We start from the raw sequence: 24,918 nt of genomic DNA, 5'->3' as shown, positions 1-24,918 counted from the left end.
CATGCGTGTGTGTACGTGCGAGTGAGCACACCCGCTCACGCACACAACGGTCACACACACGAAAACAAAGTCAAAGATCCTCCGTATATCATGGGACCGTTTTAGCCAGTATCAAAGTATGAAAACTAAGAATAGGTTTGACCCTTTCTGGCAATAAAACAGGTGTTAAGACGTTCAAACACAAAATATATTCCTTTGGCAAGCAATCAAGGCTGCAGTGAACATGCAAACAAAACATGCTCTGATAATATATGGCGTTGTCTTTGAAACTGATTGTCCTACACCAGAGACGGCCTTCTTTTTGGCCTAGTATCACCAGTGTCAGACCAGCGAACTCGAAAAGGTGAACAGTACAAAGCCAATGCACGTATCCACTCACCCACCTACCCACTTAGCCACTCACTCGCCCATGCATTAACTTACTATCCCACTCACTGACCTACTCACTCGCCCATCCACTCACCCACTCGACCTCTTCCTACTCACCCACCTACCCACTTATCCACTCACTCGCCCATGCATTAACTTACTATCCCACTCACTGACCTATTCACTCGCCAATCCACTCACCCGCTCGACCTCCTCCCACTCACTCACCTACCCACTTACCCACGCACTCGCCCATGCATTAACTTACTATCCCACTCACTGACCTACTCACTCGCCCATCCACTCACCCACTCGACCTCTTCCTACTCACCCACCTACCCACTTATCCACTCACTCGCCCATGCATTAACTTACTATCCCACTCACTGACCTATTCACTCGCCAATCCACTCACCCGCTCGACCTCCTCCCACTCACTCACCTACCCACTTACCCACGCACTCGCCCATGCATTAACTTACTATCCCACTCACTGACCTACTCACTCGCCCATCCACTCACCCACTCGACCTCTTCCTACTCACCCACCTACCCACTTATCCACTCACTGGCCCATGCATTAACTTACTATCCCACTCACTGACCTATTCACTAGCCCATCCACTCACCCACTCGATCTCCTCCCACTCACCCACCTACCCACTTACCCACGCACTCGCCCATGCATGAACTTACTATCCCGCTCACTGACCTACTCATTCGCCCATCGACTTACTGCCCAACTCACTCACCCATCCACTCACCCACTCGACCTCCTCCCACTCACCCAACTACCCAATTACCCACTCGCTCACTCACCCATGCATTCACGTACTCTCCCACTCACTGCCCTACTCACTCATCCACTCACTCAACCACCCCCCACGCACCCACGCCCCGTTATACCAAGTAGGTCACTGCTATTTCTGTGGCGTTGTCAAGGTTAGAGCGCTTGGGACGCCAACCCCCTGGCCTCTGCGTGTTTACCGGCCGAGTTGGACACCAGCCCCTGTCCAAATATTACCTCCACGTCCCGACCCCTGCTGCTCCCGCTGATTCCCCTTCCCGCCCAGTCTCCCACCCCCCTCGCCCCATCTCGTCTCTTTCTCCCACATCGCATCTACAGCCGTCTTATCACTCCACTGCTGAACGTCGGCTTCCCCAAGCCGTGCGCCGCACGTGGGGCTGATTGATTATACTTCACCACGCGGGCCATGCTATCATCCATCCTTACACTTGCATACGTCATCCATCCCTCACCATCCTTTCCACCTCCGTCCCCTCATTGCTTCTTTCATTTCCATGAAATCCATTCCTTTCTCCCCTCTCATTCCTGCCATGAATTACCCCCCCCATCTCCCCTTCCTCCCTTCGATGTATCTCTCTTCCTAAATCTCCCTTCCATGGAATGCATCTCCCTCCATCTATCCATCTATCTATCCGACGTATCTCTCTCCCTCTCTGTATCCCTTTCCTCCAATGGAATGTATCTCCCCATTCCATCTCCTCTTCCTCCAGTGCATCTCCCTTCCCCTCCACCGCGCTCCCTCCCTCCCATGACACCGTCGTTATCACCTCTCTACTTCCACCCTCCCTTGCCTAGCTCCACTCGCATCTCTCCCTGCTCTCATGCTTCCCCCCTGCCTCTCCTTACGATCATCTACCCTTCTCCCCTTTCCTCCCTCTATCATCCCCACACCCTCTCCTCCGTCTCCCCTCCTCTCTCCCTCTCTCTCTCTCTCCCAAGAGTCGGTTTATATTCGTGGCCTACATTTGCCAACGGGGCGGGGGTGACGTTTCAGCCGCTGTTCAAGATGTTCACGGTTTGACACTGGACGCATGCAGAGTCACCCCCCCCCCCCCGCCCTACTCACGAGATGATGTTGAAGCGAAGGCCACGTGCTGGTCACGAGATTAATGATCATTAGCTATACTCAATCCGCTGTTCGATGAAGGTCCCCTATCAAAATACGCCGCCACCTCTCGCGATCCTGCGACGTAACGTTCCACCTACCCAGCACCTGCCCCACCACGACACGAGCTGATTTCATCATCGCTCCATCTCCCCGGTGGACGTCCTGCTCTTGGACGCGTTGTGTCCCATGCTAGACCATCATCGTCCGTTCTGGCCGTGACCGCGTGTCCTGCGCAAGCAACACTCTCACTCCTCTCCATAGTTTGAATGATATCATTGACCTGCGTGTGTTCTCTAATCCACGTGTTCCTCTCTTCTCTTGTCTCTCAATGTAACGCCTCACCTGCATCTTGCCGTCGTTTTATCATCATTCTCATCATGGTTTTTCCCACTGTTGGATGAAGATCAATACGACGTCCTTAACCTCTTCTCTATCCATGCGCTCCTCTCTCTGTCTGCCTCTCTTAGTATATTTCCGAGCATTCTTCGCTCTACCCGCTACCTTTTCGCACTTTCTCAGTCTGTAATTACGGTGTGTGTAACTTACATTCGTGGCCAGGGGCGGAGCCAGGATTCTGACTTTGGGGGGGCTGACTTCAATATTGTGAGATATCCAGTGTTTATGTTTTCCAATGGGCGCCGCAAATGTATAAAACAAATTTTATTGGATTTTATTGGAGTTTATTAAGAGGTCGGAGCCGCTGATGTGGCTAATAAGTTCGATAAGTTCTAAAGGCTGCCGCTCAAGTAGCCTGCAGGGCAGCACAAGGTGGCAGCCTGCAGGGCAGCACACAAGGTGGCAGCCTGCAGGGCAGCACACAAGGTGGCAGCCTGCAGGGCAGCACACAAGGTGGCAGCCTGCAGGGCAGCACGAGGTGGCAGCCTGCAGGGCAGCACGAGGTGGCAGCCTGCAGGGCAGCACGAGGTGGCAGCCTGCAGGGCAGCACGAGGTGGCAGCCTGCAGGGCAGCACGAGGTGGCAGCCTGCAGGGCAGCACAAGGTGGCAGCCTGCAGAGCAGCACGAGGTGGCAGCCTGCAGAGCAGCACGAGGTGGCAGCCTGCAGGGCAGCACACGAGGTGGCAGCCTGCAGGGCAGCACAAGGTGGCAGCCTGTAGGGCAGCACAAGGTGGCAGCCTGCAGAGCAGCACGAGGTGGCAGCCTGCAGGGCAGCACACGAGGTGGCAGCCTGCAGGGCAGCACACAAGGTGGCAGCCTGCAGGGCAGCACACAAGGTGGCAGCCTGCAGGGCAGCACAAGGTGGCAGCCTGCAGGGCAGCACACGAGGTGGCAGCCTGCAGGGCAGCACAAAGTGGCAGCCTGCAGGGCAGCACAAGGTGGCAGCCTGTAGGGCAGCACAAAGTGGCAGCCTGCAACATTTTGCAGCAGCCAAATATCCGGTTATCCCGATTACCGACTTTCCCAAAATTTTAGGGGGGGGGCTAAACCCCCCCAGCCCCCGCTGTGGCTCCGCCCCTGTTCATGGCCATTGTTTCTGAACCAATTCGCTAGGCCCGCGGTCGGCGTTGATTGCAGTAGAACCCTACAACAGCTAAAGGATATAATCATGAATAAATAATCGAATTTTTTTTTATTCAGCTCCCTGGGAAGAGTCCACAACACAAAACTGACTACTTTCACTGCTCCCAGTTAGTCCGCATGCAGTAAGGAGTCTTAAATGAGCCTAACCTACTTACCTACTTGCTGTACTACTTATTACGGGCACGTCCTAACACGTGGATGCGATAGGGATATTGAGATTCACGAGTTGACGATTGTCGCGATATCAGTTCGTATTCCATCGTGTTTTTCCGTGCTGTACTCTCGGCACGATTAATTATTTAATTAATTGTTTCAACTCCTTCACAAGTGTAGTTCCACTCGACGTAGCCAGGCACTCCCCCCCCTCCACACTAATGCCCCCATTCATGTGGCATTACGTCATGTCTAAGCCGTCCCTCATTATTCCACGACCCCAATTCAGTCTCGTAGCAGTGTCCATCTGTTGCGAAGCAGTTGCATCAACAGGCCGATGTCCGCATCTCCTTTGGTAAATGTAAATTAAAGGCATAAGCCACGGTAGAGTGATTGTGGCCATGCAACCCAAAATGTGGACAATAGAGACTGACAGAGACACACATAGAGACTCATAGAGACACGCAGAGACCCATAGAGATAAACAGAGACTATAAACATAGAGATACATAGACACCTAGAGATGCATAGAGATAGAGAGCATATACAGTGATGCATAGAGACACGTAAAGACCCATCGAGATCAATAGAGACTATGTACATAGAGACTCATAGAGACACGCAGAGACCCATAGAGATAAACAGAGACTATAAACATAGAGTTACATAGATACCTAGAGATACATAGAGATAAATAGAGAATATATACATAGACTCATAGAGACGCATAAAGACTCGTAGAGATCAACAGAGACTATGAACATAGATCTACATAAAGACACGAAGAGATACATAGAGACCCGGAGAGTAAACCACGGTAGTCTGCGCTGCTTCAACAGGGGACGATGAACAGCGACGCGACACAACCTCTCTCTCTCTCTCTGCTGAAACTCTCTCGACATGGCCAGCAGCAGTCTGGTATAGATACAGTCAAGACAAGCCACAGTAGGAGTGCGATTGTGGTCATATAACTCAAACTATGGACCGTGTAGTAAACCCACCGTGGTCTGCCCTGCTTCGACAGATGAGTAGGCACGGCGACACGACACGAACTTTCTGTCTCTCTGCTGAAACTCTCTCGACATGGCCAGCAGCAGACTGGTATAGATACAGTCAAGATAAGCCACAGTAGGAGTGCGATTGTGGTCATATAACTCAAACTATGGACCGTCTAGTAAACCCACCGTGGTCTGCCCTGCTTCGACAGATGAGTAGGCACGGCGACACGACACGAACTTTCTGTCTCTCTGCTGAAACCCTCTCGTCGTGGCCAGCAGCAACAAAAGACCTCGATATTTGCATCGAGCTCCTGGACATAATTGCTTCTATGGTGGAATGCTGTGGTCGTGTCAGCCGTGGGTTTTGTGGGGGACAAGAGAGAGGGGTGGGGGTGCGATTGTATTTGTATTCTGTTTGCTTATTGAACGTTTTGGAGGCAGCTGGTCAGGATTGGGAAGAAAAAAAATAACTTACACCAATTATTTTCCCCCAGGCAACTGGAGAGCACTGATTAAGTGTTTCTAACCTAACATTAAATCTGGGAATAACATGTTTAATAATTCACATGTAAGAGATAAACAACATTTATACTATAAAAATTAAATAATTTTTTCAACTTAAAATCTAACCAATAATCGTCCTCATAGTATCCAAGACACTGTTCCAGTGCCCAACCAGGCAGCTATTATTTAATTTAAAACACCGTGAGCTCCCACCGAACGCCACGATGATTTTTTTTTAGTAATTTAAAATCAGTAACGAGTAGAGAATTCGCTGCTCTGAATTAGCCAATCATTATCATCATGCTACTTCAATCATTCATTTTTCCAGTATCGTCCATCGATCATCAGCAATAATTATTCATGACCATCCATTCAATCACCATCAATTCATTCATGACCATCCATTCATTCACCATCCATTCATTAATTCATTACCATCCATTCATTCAGTGAGAAGTATTACTTGTCAATCAATCATCATCATCCTTCCAATATCGGTAAAAAATAAAATTGTGGATAGTCAATAGAGGGCGTCCATCGAGGAGATAGCGCTGTGAAATCCGCGGTTTTATCGGCGATGAGGGGAGAGGTAGGAGAGTGCGTGGAGTAGAGTGAAATGAGAGGGGAGAGGTAGGAGAGTGCGTGGAGTAGAGTGACTTGAGAGGGGAGAGGTAGGAGAATGCGTGGAGTAGCGTGAGATGAGAGGGGAGAGGTGGGAGAGTGCGTGGAGTGGAGTGAGTTGAGAGGGGAGAGGTGGGAGAGTGCGTGGGGAGTAGAGTGAGATGAGAGGGGAGAGGTAGGAGAGTGCATGGAGTAGCGTGAGATGAGAGGGGAGAGGTAGGAGAGTGCGTGGAGTAGCGTGAGATGAGAGGGGAGAGGTAGGAGAGTGCGTGGAGTAGTGTGAGATGAGAGGGGAGAGGTAGGAGAGTGCGTGGAGGAGCGTGAGATGAGAGAGGAGAGGTAGGAGAGTGCGTGGAGTAGCGTGAGATGAGAGGGGAGAGGTAGGAGAGTGCATGGAGTAGCGTGAGATGAGAGGGGAGAGGTAGGAGAGTGCGTGGAGGGGAGTAGAGTGAGATGAGAGGGGAGATGTGGGAGAGTGCGTGGAGGGGAGTAGAGTGAGATGAGAGGGGAGAGGTAGGAGAGTGCGTGGAGGGGAGTAGAGTGAGATGAGAGGGGAGAGGTAGGAGAGTGCGTGGAGGGGAGTAGAGTGAGATGAGAGGGGAGAGGTAGGAGAGTGCGTGGAGGGGAGTAGAGTGAAATGAGAGGGGAGATGTGGGAGAGTGCGTGGAGGGGAGTAGAGTGAGATGAGAGGGGAGAGGTGGGAGAGTGCGTGGAGGGGAGTAGAGTGAGTTGAGAGGGGAGAGGCAGGAGAGTGCGTGGAGGGGAGTAGAGTGAGTTGAGAGGGGAGAGGTAGGAGAGTGCATGGACAAGAGTAGCGTGAGATGAGAGGGGAGAGGTGGGAGAGTGCGTGGAGTGGAGTGAAATGAGAGGGGAGATGTGGGAGAGTGCGTGGAGTGGAGTGAGATGAGAGGGGAGAGGTAGGAGAGTGCGTGGAGGGGAGTAGAGTGAGATGAGAGGGGAGAGGTAGGAGAGTGCGTGGAGGGGAGTAGAGTGAAATGAGAGGGGAGAGGTGGGAGAGTGCGTGGAGGGGAGTAGAGTGAGTTGAGAGGGGAGAGGCAGGAGAGTGCGTGGAGGGGAGTAGCGTGAGATGAGAGGGGAGAGGCAGGAGAGTGCGTGGAGGGGAGTAGAGTGAGATGAGAGGGGAGAGGTAGGAGAGTGCGTGGAGGGGAGTAGAGTGAGATGAGAGGGGAGAGGTAGGAGAGTGCGTGGAGGGGAGTAGCGTGAGATGAGAGGGGAGAGGTAGGAGAGTGCATGGAGTAGCGTGAGATGAGAGGGGAGAGGTAGGAGAGTGCGTGGAGGAGCGTGAGATGAGAGAGGAGAGGTAGGAGAGTGCATGGAGTAGAGTGAGATGAGAGGGGAGAGGTAGGAGAGTGCATGGAGTAGCGTGAGATGAGAGGGGAGAGGTAGGAGAGTGCGTGGAGGGGAGTAGAGTGAGATGAGAAGGGAGATGTGGGAGAGTGCGTGGAGGGGAGTAGAGTGAGATGAGAGGGGAGATGTGGGAGAGTGCGTGGAGGGGAGTAGAGTGAGATGAGAGGGGAGATGTGGGAGAGTGCGTGGAGGGGAGTAGAGTGAGATGAGAGGGGAGATGTGGGAGAGTGCGTGGAGGGGAGTAGAGTGAGATGAGAGGGGAGATGTGGGAGAGTGCGTGGAGGGGAGTAGAGTGAGATGAGAGGGGAGATGTGGGAGAGTGCGTGGAGGGGAGTAGAGTGAGATGAGAGGGGAGATGTGGGAGAGTGCGTGGAGGGGAGTAGAGTGAGATGAGAGGGGAGATGTGGGAGAGTGCGTGGAGGGGAGTAGAGTGAGATGAGAGGGGAGATGTGGGAGAGTGCGTGGAGGGGAGTAGAGTGAGATGAGAGGGGAGATGTGGGAGAGTGCGTGGAGGGGAGTAGAGTGAGATGAGAGGGGAGATGTGGGAGAGTGCGTGGAGGGGAGTGAGATGAGAAGATAGAGGAGAGCAGCAGCAAGGCAATTGACACAAAACGTTGACAGACAACACCGATCTGCTCGCATCATTGAGACTTTATTCAATAACAGCAAGGGCACTTAACGGCAGCCAAAAACACATCCACAGAAAGAGCAAATAATTTGTAGTTAAATGTATTTAACGACTGAGAAATCCGAGTTAGATCGTGGCAATCAAAACTACCGCAAGCTTCTAACATTGCGCGCGTGTGGTGCTCAAATGGGACTTGCAATGCAAATCGCGACGCTGAACGGCAACGGGTCAAACAGCAACACTACGGTATGCAAATAACATTGTCTCACACAGCCCTAAGCATCCTCGCGCGCTTGCCAGATGGGTAAAGGTAAAGGCGCAGCCCTGCAACTCTGCTCGCTCACGCCACTGCTGGCGGTTAGGGCCTCTACGAGAGAGGAGAGCCCTCTGGCCTCCTCTTCCACGCCGGCACAGAAAGCCTTGGCAGAGGTGGATATATACCCACGCTTTACCCGACCACAACTCGCGAGCTGACAGTCGTGAACCCATTCGTGCTGCTGGGTGGACAGAGGCGAGCCGGGGGTGGTGGGGACGCGGGGGGGTATGTAAGAAACTTGTCCCGTTGTTTCAGACTGCCGCGCCGCGAGATCTCGATGGAACCGGCAGACCTCTGTATTGCAACGTTCGGGTGTGCTAACCCATTCATTGCACCACCGTGGCAGCATCCCGTGTGAGATACCTTGAGGCACCGTTGGCTTGCAATAAGGCACGCGCGTGTCTACATTGCTCCACTCGTAGCCAAAGCAGAGACACGTTTGTGAGCCAGTCTGTGCATTTGCCTGGAAATTCTCTCAAACAACGTCGGCGTCACGGTGCACGGGACGTGGAATCCATTCGGAAACCTCGCAGAGCAGCACTTCGCCCCCTGGGTGTGTTACGAGAGCGGTCCGCGGAAGAAGATCTCACAGAACTGCTTCTGAGATCCCTTCGAACTCACCCTTTATCAATACACCAGCGGGGTTGCTTCAAAAAATGTCCACGCGACCTGCTACAGAACGCTCATCGCATGGCGGGTTAATGGGGGGGGAGGGAGGGGAGGGACATGCCGAGCGTTGTTCTATTTTTGTTGTAGCAAAATATAGTCCCTTGAATGCTTTAAATTGTTTTATTTAGACAGATATAGATGGCCATCATTTAGAATTGGACAAGACCCCATTGTATCCGTGAGTCTCTTCCAACTTAAATGGGAGACCCGGGATGAACCGAGCTAATGAATGCATTGCTATATTGTAATAATAACGTACAGCCCTTTATCAATACACTGCTGGATGAAGGCCTCCACGGCACAGTTGTTTGACCATACTTGATCACGTTGGGCAGTGCGGGTTGGTGCAGAAAGGAGGAGTGGTGGGTCTGTGCTAACCACTGCGCCATCGCCTCCTCTCCCTTATCCCCATTTGCGTTTGCTTAACGCCGATGTGAAATTCACAGGTTGGCGAATTAAGCCACGCTACATTCTTCACGCGCGAAAACACCATTCGTGTGTTAGGTCAGTTAAGGCCAAGGAGTTTCTTTGAGTCCGCGCAAGGGCATTACCGTATTGTCTGGAATATTATTGACACAACGGGAACACGTTTTGGGTGCGTATTACTTTTTATACGGAGCGTCTTATAATTCAGAGAATACGGTAAATAAGGAACAAAATACCAAACTCACAGTAAGTTTTCGAAATAAACTCAGCTATAAAAAAAATCATTGAAATGTATAACCCCTTTATCAATACACTGCTGGATGAGGGCCTCCTCCTCTGTGTCGTCTCGGTCATGGGAGGGGTTTGTTTGACCATACTTCACCACGCTGGTCAGTGCGGGTTGGTGAAGAAAGGGTGATGGGGTGGTGGTACGGGTAATGGGCGGGTCAGGACCGGTTCAGATTATCACCACTCGCCACTGACGTTAGCCGTGTTCATTTGGGGAATCGAACTCAGATCACCGGGTTGAATAGCGCAGCACCCTAAACACTGCCCCACCGCTCCACCACCCGTTAACTAATATAAACGATTAAACAAAAACCATACAAGATCCATGCAATTGTGTAAACATATAGCTGCTATATTTAGGGCCCACATTTTGTAATACAACTACAGCACGCTATAGTAGGTATGCGTGAGCTCGTACACATGGGTGCACCCATAGCCCCGATCTCAATCCACTGCTGGATGAGCGCTTCTCCACGCCCATGCGGGTCGTGGTGGTAGGGGGGGCTCTCTGACCATACGTCACCATGCTGGTTTAACGCGACTCGGTGGAGGCGTGGGAGCCTAGAAGAAGTACAGTACAACAATTAGATTTGCTGGACTGCCATTCTGGCGTCCCACGTAAGCCTCAGCCTCTGAAGCCGCCTATGGCACACCTGTGTGTGCATCCAAGCACTGTCCAGGGTCAACTCCCGCTTAGCTTCCGAGATCTCACGAGATCGGGCAAGTTGCGGGTGAGTTGGTCGCAGGCCGTGCGTGGGTTTCTCACCAGCAGTTGTCCATGGCCGTGAAATCATCGACAGAGGTCAGAGGTCACCACCTCCTACCCGGTCCAACCTGCAGGTTGTGTAGACCCCCACGTGCTGTGAGCGAGCATCTATTCGACTGGAGGGGAAACGCGAAGGAAGGTGGGGGTGGGGTGGTGGAGCCTGCACCACGCCCGCCCGGCCGCCTGTCTCCCCGGTGCTGATGTGAATGTACACCAATCCACGCAAGGTTTTACTACTACCACCTTTACAGTCTGAGTCTACCTAGGGGAGGACCTGTCCAGGTTCAGATACCGACTGTCACAAGTGGGACCAGGGGTTTGAACCTAGGTTGCCGGCTGTGTCGCACACAGTGCTCGCACTGTCACGCCACACACACACACACACTCCCTTTTAGCTGTGCAGACTGCTGGGGCTAGCACTGTTAGCGAGCGCCTATTAAGGCTGGCAAGGCACGAGGTCACGTGGTTTGTAAAAGAGCCGCGCCTGGCCGCTGTTATCTCCCCGGTGCTGATGTTCACACATCGTGTCACCAGGTGCTCATTTAAGGCTGAGTCGAGCTAGGATAGGCAGGCCCACCCTTGAGTCACAAGGGTGGGCCGCAGATGTTCAGCCACGACCCGATCATCGAACCCGGGTCGTCTGGATCCTTCCACAGTGCGCGAATCACTGTACCACTGCTCAAATGCACAGGTGAGTGGTGATAGGGTTTCTCTCCAGTTAGGGGGCCCATGTAAGATATACAGCTGTGGGGGGGTCAAAAGTTCGACTGGGACTCATCTCCTCTTCCCACTGTACTCCAAATGATCCACACACCGCAGGGACAAATATACCCCATATAGCCTTGAACAGACTGTTGGGCAAGTGCTGTTAGCGAGCACCTAATTAAGGCCGGTACGGTACACGAAAGGGTGGGTGTCCAATACCGCCCGCCTTTGTCTCTCCAGTGCTGATGTTTCCACACCAAGTACTCATTTAAGGTTGAGTTAACCTAGGGGGAGGGCCCAGGACCGGTTCAGATATTTGTTGGCCCATAGCGGGAATCGAAATCTGGTCGCTGGGTTCGTAGCGCAGTACGCGAACTACCACGCTACCCGTCCCACCAAACACAAACACACACACATCTCTCTCAGACACACCATATACAAAAGGCATGTGATGACGCATCGATTAATTGATTACAATCCCTTCTAACGCTCACAATGGATCAATCGAATGTGCCGCACGCGTCAAAATCGATCATTTACCTAGGAAAGAACGTCTGAGTTCCATTTCTCTTTTCCAAGAGGGCCCTGCTACATTGGCAAGTTTGGCCAATACAATACAAGTGAGAAGACAAAAATAACAAACTCGAATAATTCAATCAATAACGATAAGCGATTTACAATTGTAATAACGAATTACGACAGATTAACTTAGGACGATGAGTCATTGCATGCCTGATACAAACACATCGAAGGCGACGATGAGGGCAAGTGCTGTTAGGGAGCACCTACTAAGGCCGGTACAGTACACAACAGGGTAGTGTGATGTCGAGTACCGCACCCGGCCGCCTTTGTCGGCCCAGTGCCTACGCTCATACTGTTCACACCAGGTACTTGTTCCTATAAGGCTGAATAGATCTCAGTGAGCTTCAGCCGGGTTCGTAGCGCAGTCCGCTAACCACTGCGCTGTACCGTTCTCCTCTATACACGTACTCTATACCAGGGCTTAATTTCCAACGCATGTGGTGTCCCGGTCACAGAAAAATATTTTGTGTTGATGACCCGGACATACCCGGCTGAAATTAAGCCCTGATATATATGTACACACATACACACAGTTAAGAACACGGCAAAGAAAAACCCTTTACAATATACAAGACTCTGTTACATTCATTAATTACTTCCTCTCTTCGTAAACGCTCATTTCCTCCTCCTCCTCTTCAGAAAAATAACCTGGCCACTGCTGCCGCAGCTGCTGTAGCTGCTGCTGCTGTTGTTGTTCCAAAAAGACCATGGATGAACGCGACCCACTGCTGCCCCCGCTGATGTTTAGAGAGTGCTGTGGAGCTGCCAATCTCATTGCGGTGAGGCTAGCCTCGTAGGTAACGCCCAGCCATCTCTCAGAGTCGTCCTCGTGAAAGCCGAGAGGTCCCAGAGAGCCAGTGTCGCAGGGCCACAGCGTGAGCGGCCTTGATAGACCAGACAGGGCCCTTGAATTTGCTTGCAGGACACCAATATCGTTGTGGTAGTCGGCCACCTCCGCTTTACCAGATTCAGGTTCATCGGAACGTCCGTGGTGTTGTTGTTGTGACGCCTCGATTAAGCCATCGCCTCTGTCGCTGAGAGATGTCTCCTCGAAGCCGGTTTGTGTGGTGGTGCCATTAAGGGTTTTCTGTGATCCAATTTGGCATATGTCCAAGTGCGTCAGAGGTTCTTGCTCGGGGTCCAATTGAAAATTCGTGATTGGTTGTTCTGATGGGGCCAACTCATTTGATGACTTTCCATCGCCGGCTCCGATCACGACGGCTTTTCCCGTATCCTTGCAGGTTTTTTGGGTCACAGATAGACGTTTTGATTTTGAGAAGGACGTTTCATCTGCACTCGCGCCTTCAAGCAAGCTGGTTAGTGTGTGGGGTGTGACCTCTTCTATCTGAGCTTCTATGAGCTCACGAGATAGAGCAGACATTGGCATTTCTGAAATGATTGCCTCGTGCAACATTTCAGGGACGTCTTCTGACAACTCATGATCAATAACTGCTTCTTCTGTCAAATATTCTATGCTAGAATTTGACAAATCTTTATCTTTGATACCAGTGTCAGCATGAGGTGTTTCTACACGTGGTTCCAGACCTAAATTCGTGAGGATCATCTTCTGGTTTGTGGCAGGAACAATATCACAGGCATTCTGCGTCTTGTTTTCAAAAACGTGTTGAAGTGGTGACTGTTTGTTGGGTTCAAAGTCTTCTGCTGGGACCAATCTGGCTAATCTATTTATGAACACACTCTGCATTTCGCCTTCTATATGACCACTCTCACTGTACTGTGGTGGTGATGCTGAAATATGTTTCAAGGTTTCGTCATCGCATATTCCCTTGGATAACTTCTGAATTTCTTCGTGTGAAACAATCTCCCACTCCTCTTCGGATTTAGGCTCAGGGAAGGTAACATTTGCTTCATCTGCTTCAGACGTCAGATTTCGGTCAAAATATGATTCAAATCCCGACGCTGTGAGAAATGCACCTTCAAAGTCGTCACTCTTTTGTTTAAATATATCCGATTTGGTTTCATGTTGCACAACAACATATCCAAATTCTTGGACTTTAGCCGAAACAACTTCCCCACAAATGTTCACATTCATGGTATCGCTCACTTTAAACTGGACATCATCGGTGGCATATTCGTAAGTGCTGTAATCATGGTGGCCAGCGGTGCCTCGCTGAAATACATCTTCATCAAGTTCTACCTCCTCACGTCCATATTCGTGCACATCCATTCCAACGTCGCTTGATTTAGACCGTGATGTCCCCTCGTAGCATGCTTGTCCTGAATCTGAAAACACCAACGCATTTTCCACAAGAAGGTCCGGTTTTACGGATTCTCCACCAACATATCGCATGTCCTTCCATTCCTCTTTTTCTGACCACGACACCAGTGCTTCTGGTGGATACACTTGCGCTTTTGGTTGTCTGCTGTCGTCGGATATGCCATAGGTGTCCACAAATCCACTGTCAGTGACGCCACCCTGACGACACGTAACATCCTTCCTGAAGGCGAACTCAACGCGCTCGTGCATTTTGTGAAAGTGAACAACGTCTCGAGTAATCTCTACTTGTTGAACGTTTTCATCGGTGGTGTCTGCATGCCCCTCTATATTAAGCGATTTCGCGCTTTCTTCAGCAACTGCTTTTTTGACACATTCTCTGTCTGCAGCGTCGACAGTACAAACTTCTGGGAAATGTAATTCTAAACGTGACACCTCAAGATGACCTGGTGGAAAAACAATAGAGACATCTCCAGTATCAAGTTGTGGGTCTGGATGTTGTGTCTCTTTTGCGTCTACACTAGGTTTATCGGGTAATCCACTTTCGCCGTGAATTAAAGTTTTCTCTTCCTGCAAACACTCCTCCATTTCTCTGGCGATGTCTTCAGAAACATTATTTTCAACGTTTGCTTTTGACAACCACGTGTCAATAACGATGGGTATTTTAGGGATCCCTTGCTGAAAGACAGTTACATCTTGACATTCAGCAACATTCGCTGCATCCTCTTCCAACTTTGCTACAAGAATGTGTCCGTGCAGAGAAGTCACGGAAATATATTCAGGAGAAATGCGTACGTCTAGACTCTCGCATTCCTTCTTGTCGTCAACAGTGCAAGGAGAAACGTCACTTTCACCTTGAGATGTCAGTTCCTCTTTTGTAAAAACGGTTTCCTCCACGGTCTGTTCTAGTGACGTATCTTGTTCGAAAGCGATTTCACGTGAATCAGCCGTTGAAGCGTCTTCATAAACAAGCCGTGCTTCACTTTCAAGTACTGCTTCCTCTATCTTAGTCACAGTTTCATCAGTGGTCCCTTCTGTTACTGTCGCGTTTGCTTTATCAACTTGTACTTCCTCATCTTCAGAATTAGGTTTCTCTGCTTCAGTGATCTCAGTATATTGATGTTCAATAGCTTCCTCTGGTCCTTCAACCATCTCTGCTGAACTGTCTTGTATTATTGGTGTCTCCAAATCTGTTATCTCGAGTTTTTGTGAGTCTTGTTCATGTGGAGCAGTGGTTAAAACAGACACTAGTTTAATTTCATTGTCAAGTACAGCTTTCACTGTCTTAGTCACAGATCCTTCTTGAGTCTCCTCAGTAATTTCATATTTTTCTTCAACAATATGTGCTGCATCATCTTCACAACTTGTTTTTTTCATTTCAGTTTTTTGTTCAATAGCTTTGTGCTCAGGAATGTCATCTTCGTTAGCACCAATCACTGATAAAACCTCTCCAGATCTTAATTCCTTCACTATCGGTATCTCAAGGGCGTATGAGTCACATTCTTGTGGAAAATAGGTTACACTGTCTTCAGATACAAGTTGTGCTTCACCTTCAAGTAGTATTTTTTCTCTCATCGTCTCAGTTTTTCCACTGTGACTTAGGCTTTTCACGACCTTTTCAAAAATTTGTTCAAGAAATTCACCTTGCCCTTCGCTGACTTCACAGGAAGGCATACATTGAATATCATCAGTAAGACTGACTTCCTCTTGTTGTTCTTCCTCCATTTCATGTGCTTCCTCTTCAATTATTGTATCCAACCATTCCCTTCCACCTTCCACTTGGGTGTCCTTTGTTTTAGTCAAATCTTCTTGGGTAATCCACTCCGGAGTTTTATCATATCTTTCAACAATCTCTGCTAAGTAATCTCCAGTGCTTGGCGTCTCTTCTGGAATCACAGTGTTTTGTGACAAACCGTCACGTGAATCAGTAGTTAAAAAATCTTCTGACACAAATTGTGTTTCTAAATTATTTATCTTCTCTTCATATTCTTGTCGTTCAATGCTCACTTCAGACAAATCTGATTTACTTTTAAATGTGGTTTCCTCTGCGTGACATCGCTCCACTAATGTTGAATACAAGTCACGTGCTGTACCAAGAGACAAAGTTGATCTTTCTTCAGGAGACGATGCCTCTACTGCTTCTTGTTTTGGAGATGTTTCTGTTTTACAGATTGCATCAGGTAACACGCTTAAAACGTTGGTTACAATTTCATTTCTACAACTCGCATCAAGAAATACCACTCCTGTGGATATTTGTTGAGCACCACTGATCATCAACATCTGCTGAGGGGCAGCAAGTCTCATGGCATCTAGGCTGGTATTGAACAGGATTCCTTGCCCGCTTTGGCCGAGCTCCATATTTTCCGCACCTTGATCAATATTTTCACTTGCAAGTAGAGCTTCTTCTATCCTAAAAACATTTTCTTCAGTATTCACTTCAGAAATGTTATCTTGATCTTCAATATTTTCCAATATATTATCTTCACAGGTTTGCTTTTGTACATTTATTACATCAACTTGTACCATTGATAGAGGAAATACAACTTGTTTTTCAATATCATCTGTTTCCTTTGCAGATGTTTCTTCTTCGATTGTTGATAAATCGTTTTCATTCGTAGATGTAATGTCTGCCATAGTGGCATTGTCATCCACAATCTTTTTATTTTCTTCACCTAGGCCTGCAAAAATGTCACATGGAGCAATATTTGTTTCTGGAAAAACAATTTCACTGTCAAGGACACCTTCCTCTGAATCTCCCTTCTTGCCTTCATCAATTTGTACCATATCATCTTCATATCTTCGTTTTTTAATTTCAGACATTTCATCAAGAGCATTGCATTCAGCGGCTTTATCTGGTGCTTCAACAATGTCTGTTAGTTCAGCTTCTCTGATTGATCTGGCCACGGGTGCTCTCTCAACATCGTACGAGACACCTTCATATAAAGCTATTGTTAAAACTTCTGCAGACACTGATTGAGTTTCACTTTCAACCGCTGTTTCTACTTTCATCGCCACAGTTTCTTCATTTACCTCTTCACAAACTTCCACCTCTGGTTCAACAATGTGCGCTATAACATCTTCAACACTTTCTTTTTTCATTTCACTTATGTGTTCAATAACTCCGTAATCAGGAACATTGTCTAGTAATTCAACGATCTCAGCCAGTTCAGGTTCTGTGATTGATCTAAAATATTCTGCTATCTCAACGTGCTGTGATACACCTTCATATGGAACAGTTGCTGAAACATCTTCAGACACCAATTGTGTTTCACTTTCAACTATTGTTTGCTCTCGTATGGTCAACATTTTTTCGATTATTTGTTGAGAATCTGCCTCATTTGCTTCAATTATTTGCACGATATCATCATCCGAAATTGGCTTTTCAATTTCAGTGATCTGTGCTATAGCTTCATGTTCAGTAGCCTCATCTGGTGTTTTACCGATCTGTTCCAAATTAGCTTCTGTGATACCTGTAGCCACAGGTACTACCTCAACGTCTTGCAAGACATCTTTGTATGGAGCAGTTGTTGAGACTTCTTCCGACACTAATTGCGTATCACATTCAAGGGCAGCTTCTTCTCTTGTGGTCACAGTCGCATCACTCACTCCTTCAGAAAGGTCATCATTTGAGTCAATAATTGGCATGATGTCATCTTCACAACACGGTTGCTCAAGTTCAGTGATTTCCCCAATAGCTTCTTGTTCAAAATCTCCATCTTGTGTATCAATGAGCTCTGCTATATCATCATATGTGCTTGGTTTAACCACTTCTCCTATCTTGTCGTCATCTGAGACACCTTCATATGGAGCAGTTGTTGAAACATCTTCAGCGACCAATATCGTTTCACTTTCAAGTACTGTTTCCTCGGGCATAGTTAACGTTTCTTCAATGACCTCTTGCGAATCTGCATCCTTTGGTTCAAGGATTTCTGCTGTTCCATCTTCAGAAATTGGCTTTTCAATTGTAGTTATTTTATCAATAGCTTCATGTTCAGGAGCTATTGATTGCGTTTCAATGATCTTTTCTAGGTCAGCTTCTTTGGGTGACCGCACAACTTCTATTTTCTCAAGGTCTCCTGAGACAGCTTCATATGCAGTAGCTGTTGACACATCTTCAGACACCAATTGTGTTTCATTTTCAACTAATGTTTGCTCTCGCATGGTTACAGTTTCTTCAATTATTTGATCAGAATCAGCCTCTTTCACTTCAACTATTTGCGCGTTATCATCTTCAGAAATTGGCTTCTCAATTTCAATGGTCTGTGCTATAGCTTCATGTTCAATAACCTCATCTGGTGTTTTACCGATCTGTTCCAAATCAGCTTCTGTGATACCTGTAGCCACAGGTGCTACCTCAACGTCTGGCAAGACATCTTTGTATGGAGCAGTTGTTGAGACATTTTCTGACTGCAATTGCATTTCACTTTCAAGGGCAGCTTCTTCTCCTGTGGTCACAGTCACATCACTCACTTCTTCAGAAAGGTCATCCTTTGAGTCAATAATTGGCATGATGTCATCACCACAAAACGGTTGTTCAGGTTCAGTGATTTCCCCAATCGCTTCGTGTACAAAATCTCCATCTTGTGTATCAATGATCTCTGCTCTTTCATCATATGTGCTTGGTTTAACCACTTCTACTATCTCTTCATCTTGTAAGACACCTTCATATGGAGCAGTTGTTGAAACACCTTCAGGGAACAATAGCGATTCACTTTCAAGTGCTGTTTCCTCTGGCATAGTAAACGTTTCGTCAATGACCTCTTGCGAATCTCCATCCTTTGCTTCACGGATTTCTGCTGTTTCATCTTCAGAAATTGGCTTTTCAATTGTAGTTATTTTATCAATAGCTTCATGTTCAGGAGCTTTTGATGGCGTTTCGATTATCTTTTCCAGGTCAGCTTCTTTGGTTGACCACGCAACTTCTATTTTCTCAAGGTCTCCTGAGACACCTTCATATGTAGAAGCTGTTGACACATCTTCAGACACCAATTGTGTTTCACTTTCAACTAATGTTTGCTCTCGCTTGGTCACAGTTTCTTCAATTATTTGATCAGAATCTGCCTCTTTCACTTCAACTATTTGCACGTTATCATCTTCAGAAATTGGTTTTTCAATGTCAATGATCTGTGCTATAGCCTCATGTTCAGTGGCCTGATCTGGTGTTTTACCGATCTGTTCCAAATCAGCTTCTGTGATACCTGTAGCCACAGGTGCTACCTCAACGTCTGGCAAGACATCTTTGTATGGAGCAGTTGTTGAGACATTTTCTGACTCCAATTGCATTTCACTTTCAAGGACAGCTTCTTCTCTTGTGGTCAAAGTTGCATCACTGACCCCTTCAGAAAGGTGATCCTTTGAGTCAATAATTGCGATGATGTCATCTTCACAACACGGTTGTTCAGGTTCATTGATTTCCCCAATAGCTTTTTGTTCAAAATCTCCATCTTGTGTATCACTGACCTCTGCTATATCATCATATGTGCTTGGTTTAACCACTTCTACTATCTCTTCGTCTTGTAAGACACCTTCATATGAAGCAGTTGTTGAAACACCTTCAGGGAACAATAGCGATTCACTTTCAAATGCTGTTTCCTCTGGCATAGTAAACGTTTCTTCAATGACCTCTTGCGAATCTCCATCCTTTGCTTCACGGATTTCTGCTGTTTCATCTTCAGAAATTGGCTTTTCAATTGTAGTTATTTTATCAATATCTTCATGTTCAGGAGCTTTTGATGGCATTTCAATTATCTTTTCCAGGTGAGCTTCATTGGTTGACCACGCAACTTCTATTTTCTCAAGGTCTTCTGAGACACCTTCATATGCAGAAGCTGTTGACACATCTTCAGACACCAATTGTGTTTCACTTTCAACTAATGTTTGCTCTCGCATGGTCACAGTTTCTTCAATTATTTGATCAGAATCTGCCTCTTTCACTTCAACTATTTGCACGTTATCATCTTCAGAAATTATTTTTTCAATGTCAATGGTCTGTGCTATAGCTTCATGTTCAATAACCTCATCTGGTGTTTTACCGATCTGTTCCAAATCAGCTTCTGTGATACCTGTAGCCACAGGTGCTACCTCAACGTCTGGCAAGACATCTTTGTATGGAGCAGTTGTTGAGACATTTTCTGACTGCAATTGCATTTCACTTTCAAGGGCAGCTTCTTCTCTTGTGGTCACAGTCGCATCACTCACTTCTTCAGAAAGGTCATCCTTTGAGTCAATAATTGGCATGATGTCATCACCACAAAACGGTTGTTCAGGTTCAGTGATTTCCCCAATCGCTTCGTGTTCAAAATCTCCATCTTGTGTATCAATGATCTCTGCTCTTTCATCATATGTGCTTGGTTTAACCACTTCTACTATCTCTTCATCTTGTAAGACACCTTCATATGGAGCAGTTGTTGAAACACCTTCAGGGAACAATAGCGATTCACTTTCAAGTGCTGTTTCCTCTGGCATAGTAAACGTTTCTTCAATGACCTCTTGAGAATTTCCATCCTTTGGTTCACGGATTTCTGCTGTTTCATCTTCAGAAATTGGCTTTTCAATTGTAGTTATTTTATCAATAGCTTCATGTTCAGGAGCTTTTGATGGCGTTTCAATTATCTTTTCCAGGTCAGCTTCTTTGGTTGACCACGCAACTTCTATTTTCTCAAGGTCTCCTGAGACACCTTCATATGCAGAAGCTGTTGACACATCTTCAGACACCAATTGTGTTTCACTTTCAACTAATGTTTGCTCTCGCTTGGTCACAGTTTCTTCAATTATTTGATCAGAATCTGCCTCTTTCACTTCAACTATTTGCACGTTATCATCTTCAGAAATTGTTTTTTCAATGTCAATGATCTGTGCTATAGCCTCATGTTCAGTGGCCTGATCTGGTGTTTTACCGATCTGTTCCAAATCAGCTTCTGTGATACCTGTAGCCACAGGTGCTACCTCAACGTCTGGCAAGACATCTTTGTATGGAGCAGTTGTTGAGACATTTTCTGACTCCAATTGCATTTCACCTTCAAGGACAGCTTCTTCTCTTGTGGTCACAGTTGCATCACTGACCCCTTCACAAAGGTGATCCTTTGAGTCAATAATTGCGATGATGTCATCTTCACAACACGGTTGTTCAGGTTCAGTGATTTCCCCAATAGCTTTTTGTTCAAAATCTCCATCTTGTGTATCACTGACCTCTGCTATATCATCATATGTGCTTGGTTTAACCACTTCTACTATCTCTTCGTCTTGTAAGACACCTTCATATGGAGCAGTTGTTGAAACACCTTCAGGGAACAATAGCGATTCACTTTCAAGTGCTGTTTCCTCTGGCATAGTAAACGTTTCTTCAATGACCTCTTGCGAATGTCCATCCTTTGGTTCACGGATTTCTGCTGTTTCATCTTCAGAAATTGGCTTTTCAATTGTAGTTATTTTATCAATATCTTCATGTTCAGGAGCTTTTGATGGCATTTCAATTATCTTTTCCAGGTGAGCTTCATTGGTTGACCACGCAACTTCTATTTTCTCAAGGTCTTCTGAGACACCTTCATATGCAGAAGCTGTTGACACATCTTCAGACACCAATTGTGTTTCACTTTCAACTAATGTTTGCTCTCGCATGGTCACAGTTTCTTCAATTATTTGATCAGAATCTGCCTCTTTCACTTCAACTATTTGCACGTTATCATCTTCAGAAATTATTTTTTCAATGTCAATGGTCTGTGCTATAGCTTCATGTTCAATAACCTCATCTGGTGTTTTACCGATCTGTTCCAAATCAGCTTCTGTGATACCTGTAGCCACAGGTGCTACCTCAACGTCTGGCAAGACATCTTTGTATGGAGCAGTTGTTGAGACATTTTCTGACTGCAATTGCATTTCACTTTCAAGGGCAGCTTCTTCTCTTGTGGTCACAGTCGCATCACTCACTTCTTCAGAAAGGTCATCCTTTGAGTCAATAATTGGCATGATGTCATCACCACAAAACGGTTGTTCAGGTTCAGTGATTTCCCCAATCGCTTCGTGTTCAAAATCTCCATCTTGTGTATCAATGATCTCTGCTCTTTCATCATATGTGCTTGGTTTAACCACTTCTACTATCTCTTCATCTTGTAAGACACCTTCATATGGAGCAGTTGTTGAAACACCTTCAGGGAACAATAGCGATTCACTTTCAAGTGCTGTTTCCTCTGGCATAGTAAACGTTTCTTCAATGACCTCTTGAGAATTTCCATCCTTTGGTTCACGGATTTCTGCTGTTTCATCTTCAGAAATTGGCTTTTCAATTGTAGTTATTTTATCAATAGCTTCATGTTCAGGAGCTTTTGATGGCGTTTCAATTATCTTTTCCAGGTCAGCTTCTTTGGTTGACCACGCAACTTCTATTTTCTCAAGGTCTCCTGAGACACCTTCATATGCAGAAGCTGTTGACACATCTTCAGACACCAATTGTGTTTCACTTTCAACTAATGTTTGCTCTCGCTTGGTCACAGTTTCTTCAATTATTTGATCAGAATCTGCCTCTTTCACTTCAACTATTTGCACGTTATCATCTTCAGAAATTGTTTTTTCAATGTCAATGATCTGTGCTATAGCCTCATGTTCAGTGGCCTGATCTGGTGTTTTACCGATCTGTTCCAAATCAGCTTCTGTGATACCTGTAGCCACAGGTGCTACCTCAACGTCTGGCAAGACATCTTTGTATGGAGCAGTTGTTGAGACATTTTCTGACTCCAATTGCATTTCACCTTCAAGGACAGCTTCTTCTCTTGTGGTCACAGTTGCATCACTGACCCCTTCACAAAGGTGATCCTTTGAGTCAATAATTGCGATGATGTCATCTTCACAACACGGTTGTTCAGGTTCAGTGATTTCCCCAATAGCTTTTTGTTCAAAATCTCCATCTTGTGTATCACTGACCTCTGCTATATCATCATATGTGCTTGGTTTAACCACTTCTACTATCTCTTCGTCTTGTAAGACACCTTCATATGGAGCAGTTGTTGAAACACCTTCAGGGAACAATAGCGATTCACTTTCAAGTGCTGTTTCCTCTGGCATAGTAAACGTTTCTTCAATGACCTCTTGCGAATGTCCATCCTTTGGTTCACGGATTTCTGCTGTTTCATCTTCAGAAATTGGCTTTTCAATTGTAGTTATTTTATCAATAGCTTCATGTTCAGGAGCTTTTGATGGCGTTTCAATTATCTTTTCCAGGTCTGCTTCTTTGGTTGACCACGCAACTTCTATTTTCTCAAGGTCTCCTGAGACACCTTCATATGCAGAAGCTGTTGACACATCTTCAGACACCAATTGTGTTTCACTTTCAACTAATGTTTGCTCTCGCATGGTCACAGTTTCTTCAATTATTTGATCAGAATCTGCCTCTTTCACTTCAACTATTTGCACGTTATCATCTTCAGAAATTGGTTTTTCAATGTCAATGATCTGTGCTATAGCCTCATGTTCAGTAGCCTGATCTGGTGTTTTACCGATCTGTTCCAAATCAGCTTCTGTGATACCTGTAGCCACAGGTACTACCTCAACGTCTTGCAAGACATCTTTGTAATGAGCAGTTGTTGAGACGTCTTCCGACACTAATTGCATTTCACTTTCTCGGACAGCTTCTTCTCTTGTGGTCACAGTTGCATCACTGACCCCTTCAGAATGGTCATCCTTTGAGTCAATAATTGTGATGATGTCATCTTCACAACACGGTTGTTCAGGTTCAGTGGTTTCCCCAATAGCTTTTTGTTCAAAATCTCCATCTTGTGTATCAATGACCTCTGCTATATCATCATATGTGCTTGGTTTAACCACTTCTCTTATCTCGTCGTCTTCTGAGACACCTTCATATGACGCAGTTGTTGAAACATCTTCAGGGACCAATAGCGTTTCACTTTCAAGTACTGTTTCCTCTGGCATAGTAAACGTTTCTTCAATGACCTCTTGCGAATCTACATCCTTTGGTTCAAGGATTTCTGTTGTCTCAGCTTCAGAAATTGGCTTTGCAATTGTAGTTATTTTATCAATAACTTCATGTTCATTAGTTTTTCCTGGGGTTTCAATTATATTTTCCAGGTCAGCTTCTTTGATTGACACCACAACATCTTTTTTCTCAAAGTCTCCTGAGACACCTTCATATGTAGCAGCTGTTGTCACATCTTCAGACACCAATTGTGTTTCACTTTTGTCTATTGTTTGCTCTTGCATGGTTACAGTTTCTTCAATTATTTGTTCAGAATCTGCCTCTTTTACTTCAACTATTTGCACGATATCATCTTCAGAAATTGGCTTTTCAATTTCAATGGTCTGTGCTATAGCTTCATGTTCAGTAGCCTCATCTGGTGTTTTACCGATCGGTTCCAAATCAGCTTCCATGATACCTGTAGCCACAGGTACTACCTCAACGTCTTGCAAGACATCTTTGTACGGAGCAGTTGTTGAGACATCTTCCGACACTAATTGCATTTCACTTTCAAGGACAGCTTCTTCTCTTGTGGTCACAGTTGCATCACTGACCCCTTCAGAAAGGTCATCCTTTGAGTCAATAATTGCGATGATGTGATCTTCACAACACGGTTGTTCAGGTTCAGTGATTTCCCCAATAGCTTTTTGTTCAAAATCTCCATCTTGTGTATCAATGACCTCTGCTATATCATCATATGTGCTTGGTTTAACCACTTCTACTATCTCTTCGTCTTGTAAGACACGTTCATATGGAGCAGTTGTTGAAACACCTTCAGGGAACAATAGCGATTCACTTTCAAGTACTGTTTCCTCTGGCATAGTAAACGTTTCTTCAATGACCTCTTGCGAATCTCCATCCATTGGTTCA

At 46.5% G+C, this 24,918-nt stretch overlaps 2 protein-coding genes across 4 annotated transcripts in view; both read right to left on the bottom strand.

Moving 5' to 3' along the window:
* DUT (deoxyuridine triphosphatase) overlaps window positions 1-24,918 on the bottom strand; it is a 272,920-nt gene that overhangs the window by 44,579 nt on the left and 203,423 nt on the right. The gene's annotated exons all lie outside the window — the stretch shown is intronic.
* The window catches only part of LOC142905699 (uncharacterized), a 64,839-nt gene continuing 48,020 nt past the window's right edge, over window positions 8,100-24,918 (bottom strand). For all 3 annotated transcript variants that reach the window (XM_076052699.1, XM_076052698.1, XM_076052697.1), the window contains exon 2: window positions 8,100-24,918. This exon is cut by the window's right edge. In XM_076052699.1, coding sequence (XP_075908814.1) covers window positions 12,441-24,918 — 12,478 coding nt within the window. In that variant the 3' untranslated portion in view covers window positions 8,100-12,440.

Source organism: Petromyzon marinus, chromosome 57 (genome assembly GCF_048934315.1).
Source record: "Petromyzon marinus isolate PM22_M1 ecotype Great Lakes invasive population chromosome 57, UKy_Petmar_22M1.pri1.0, whole genome shotgun sequence".
In the NCBI taxonomy this organism is placed as follows: Eukaryota; Metazoa; Chordata; class Hyperoartia; order Petromyzontiformes; family Petromyzontidae; genus Petromyzon; species Petromyzon marinus.
This window is presented reverse-complemented; position numbering and strand designations above follow the sequence as displayed.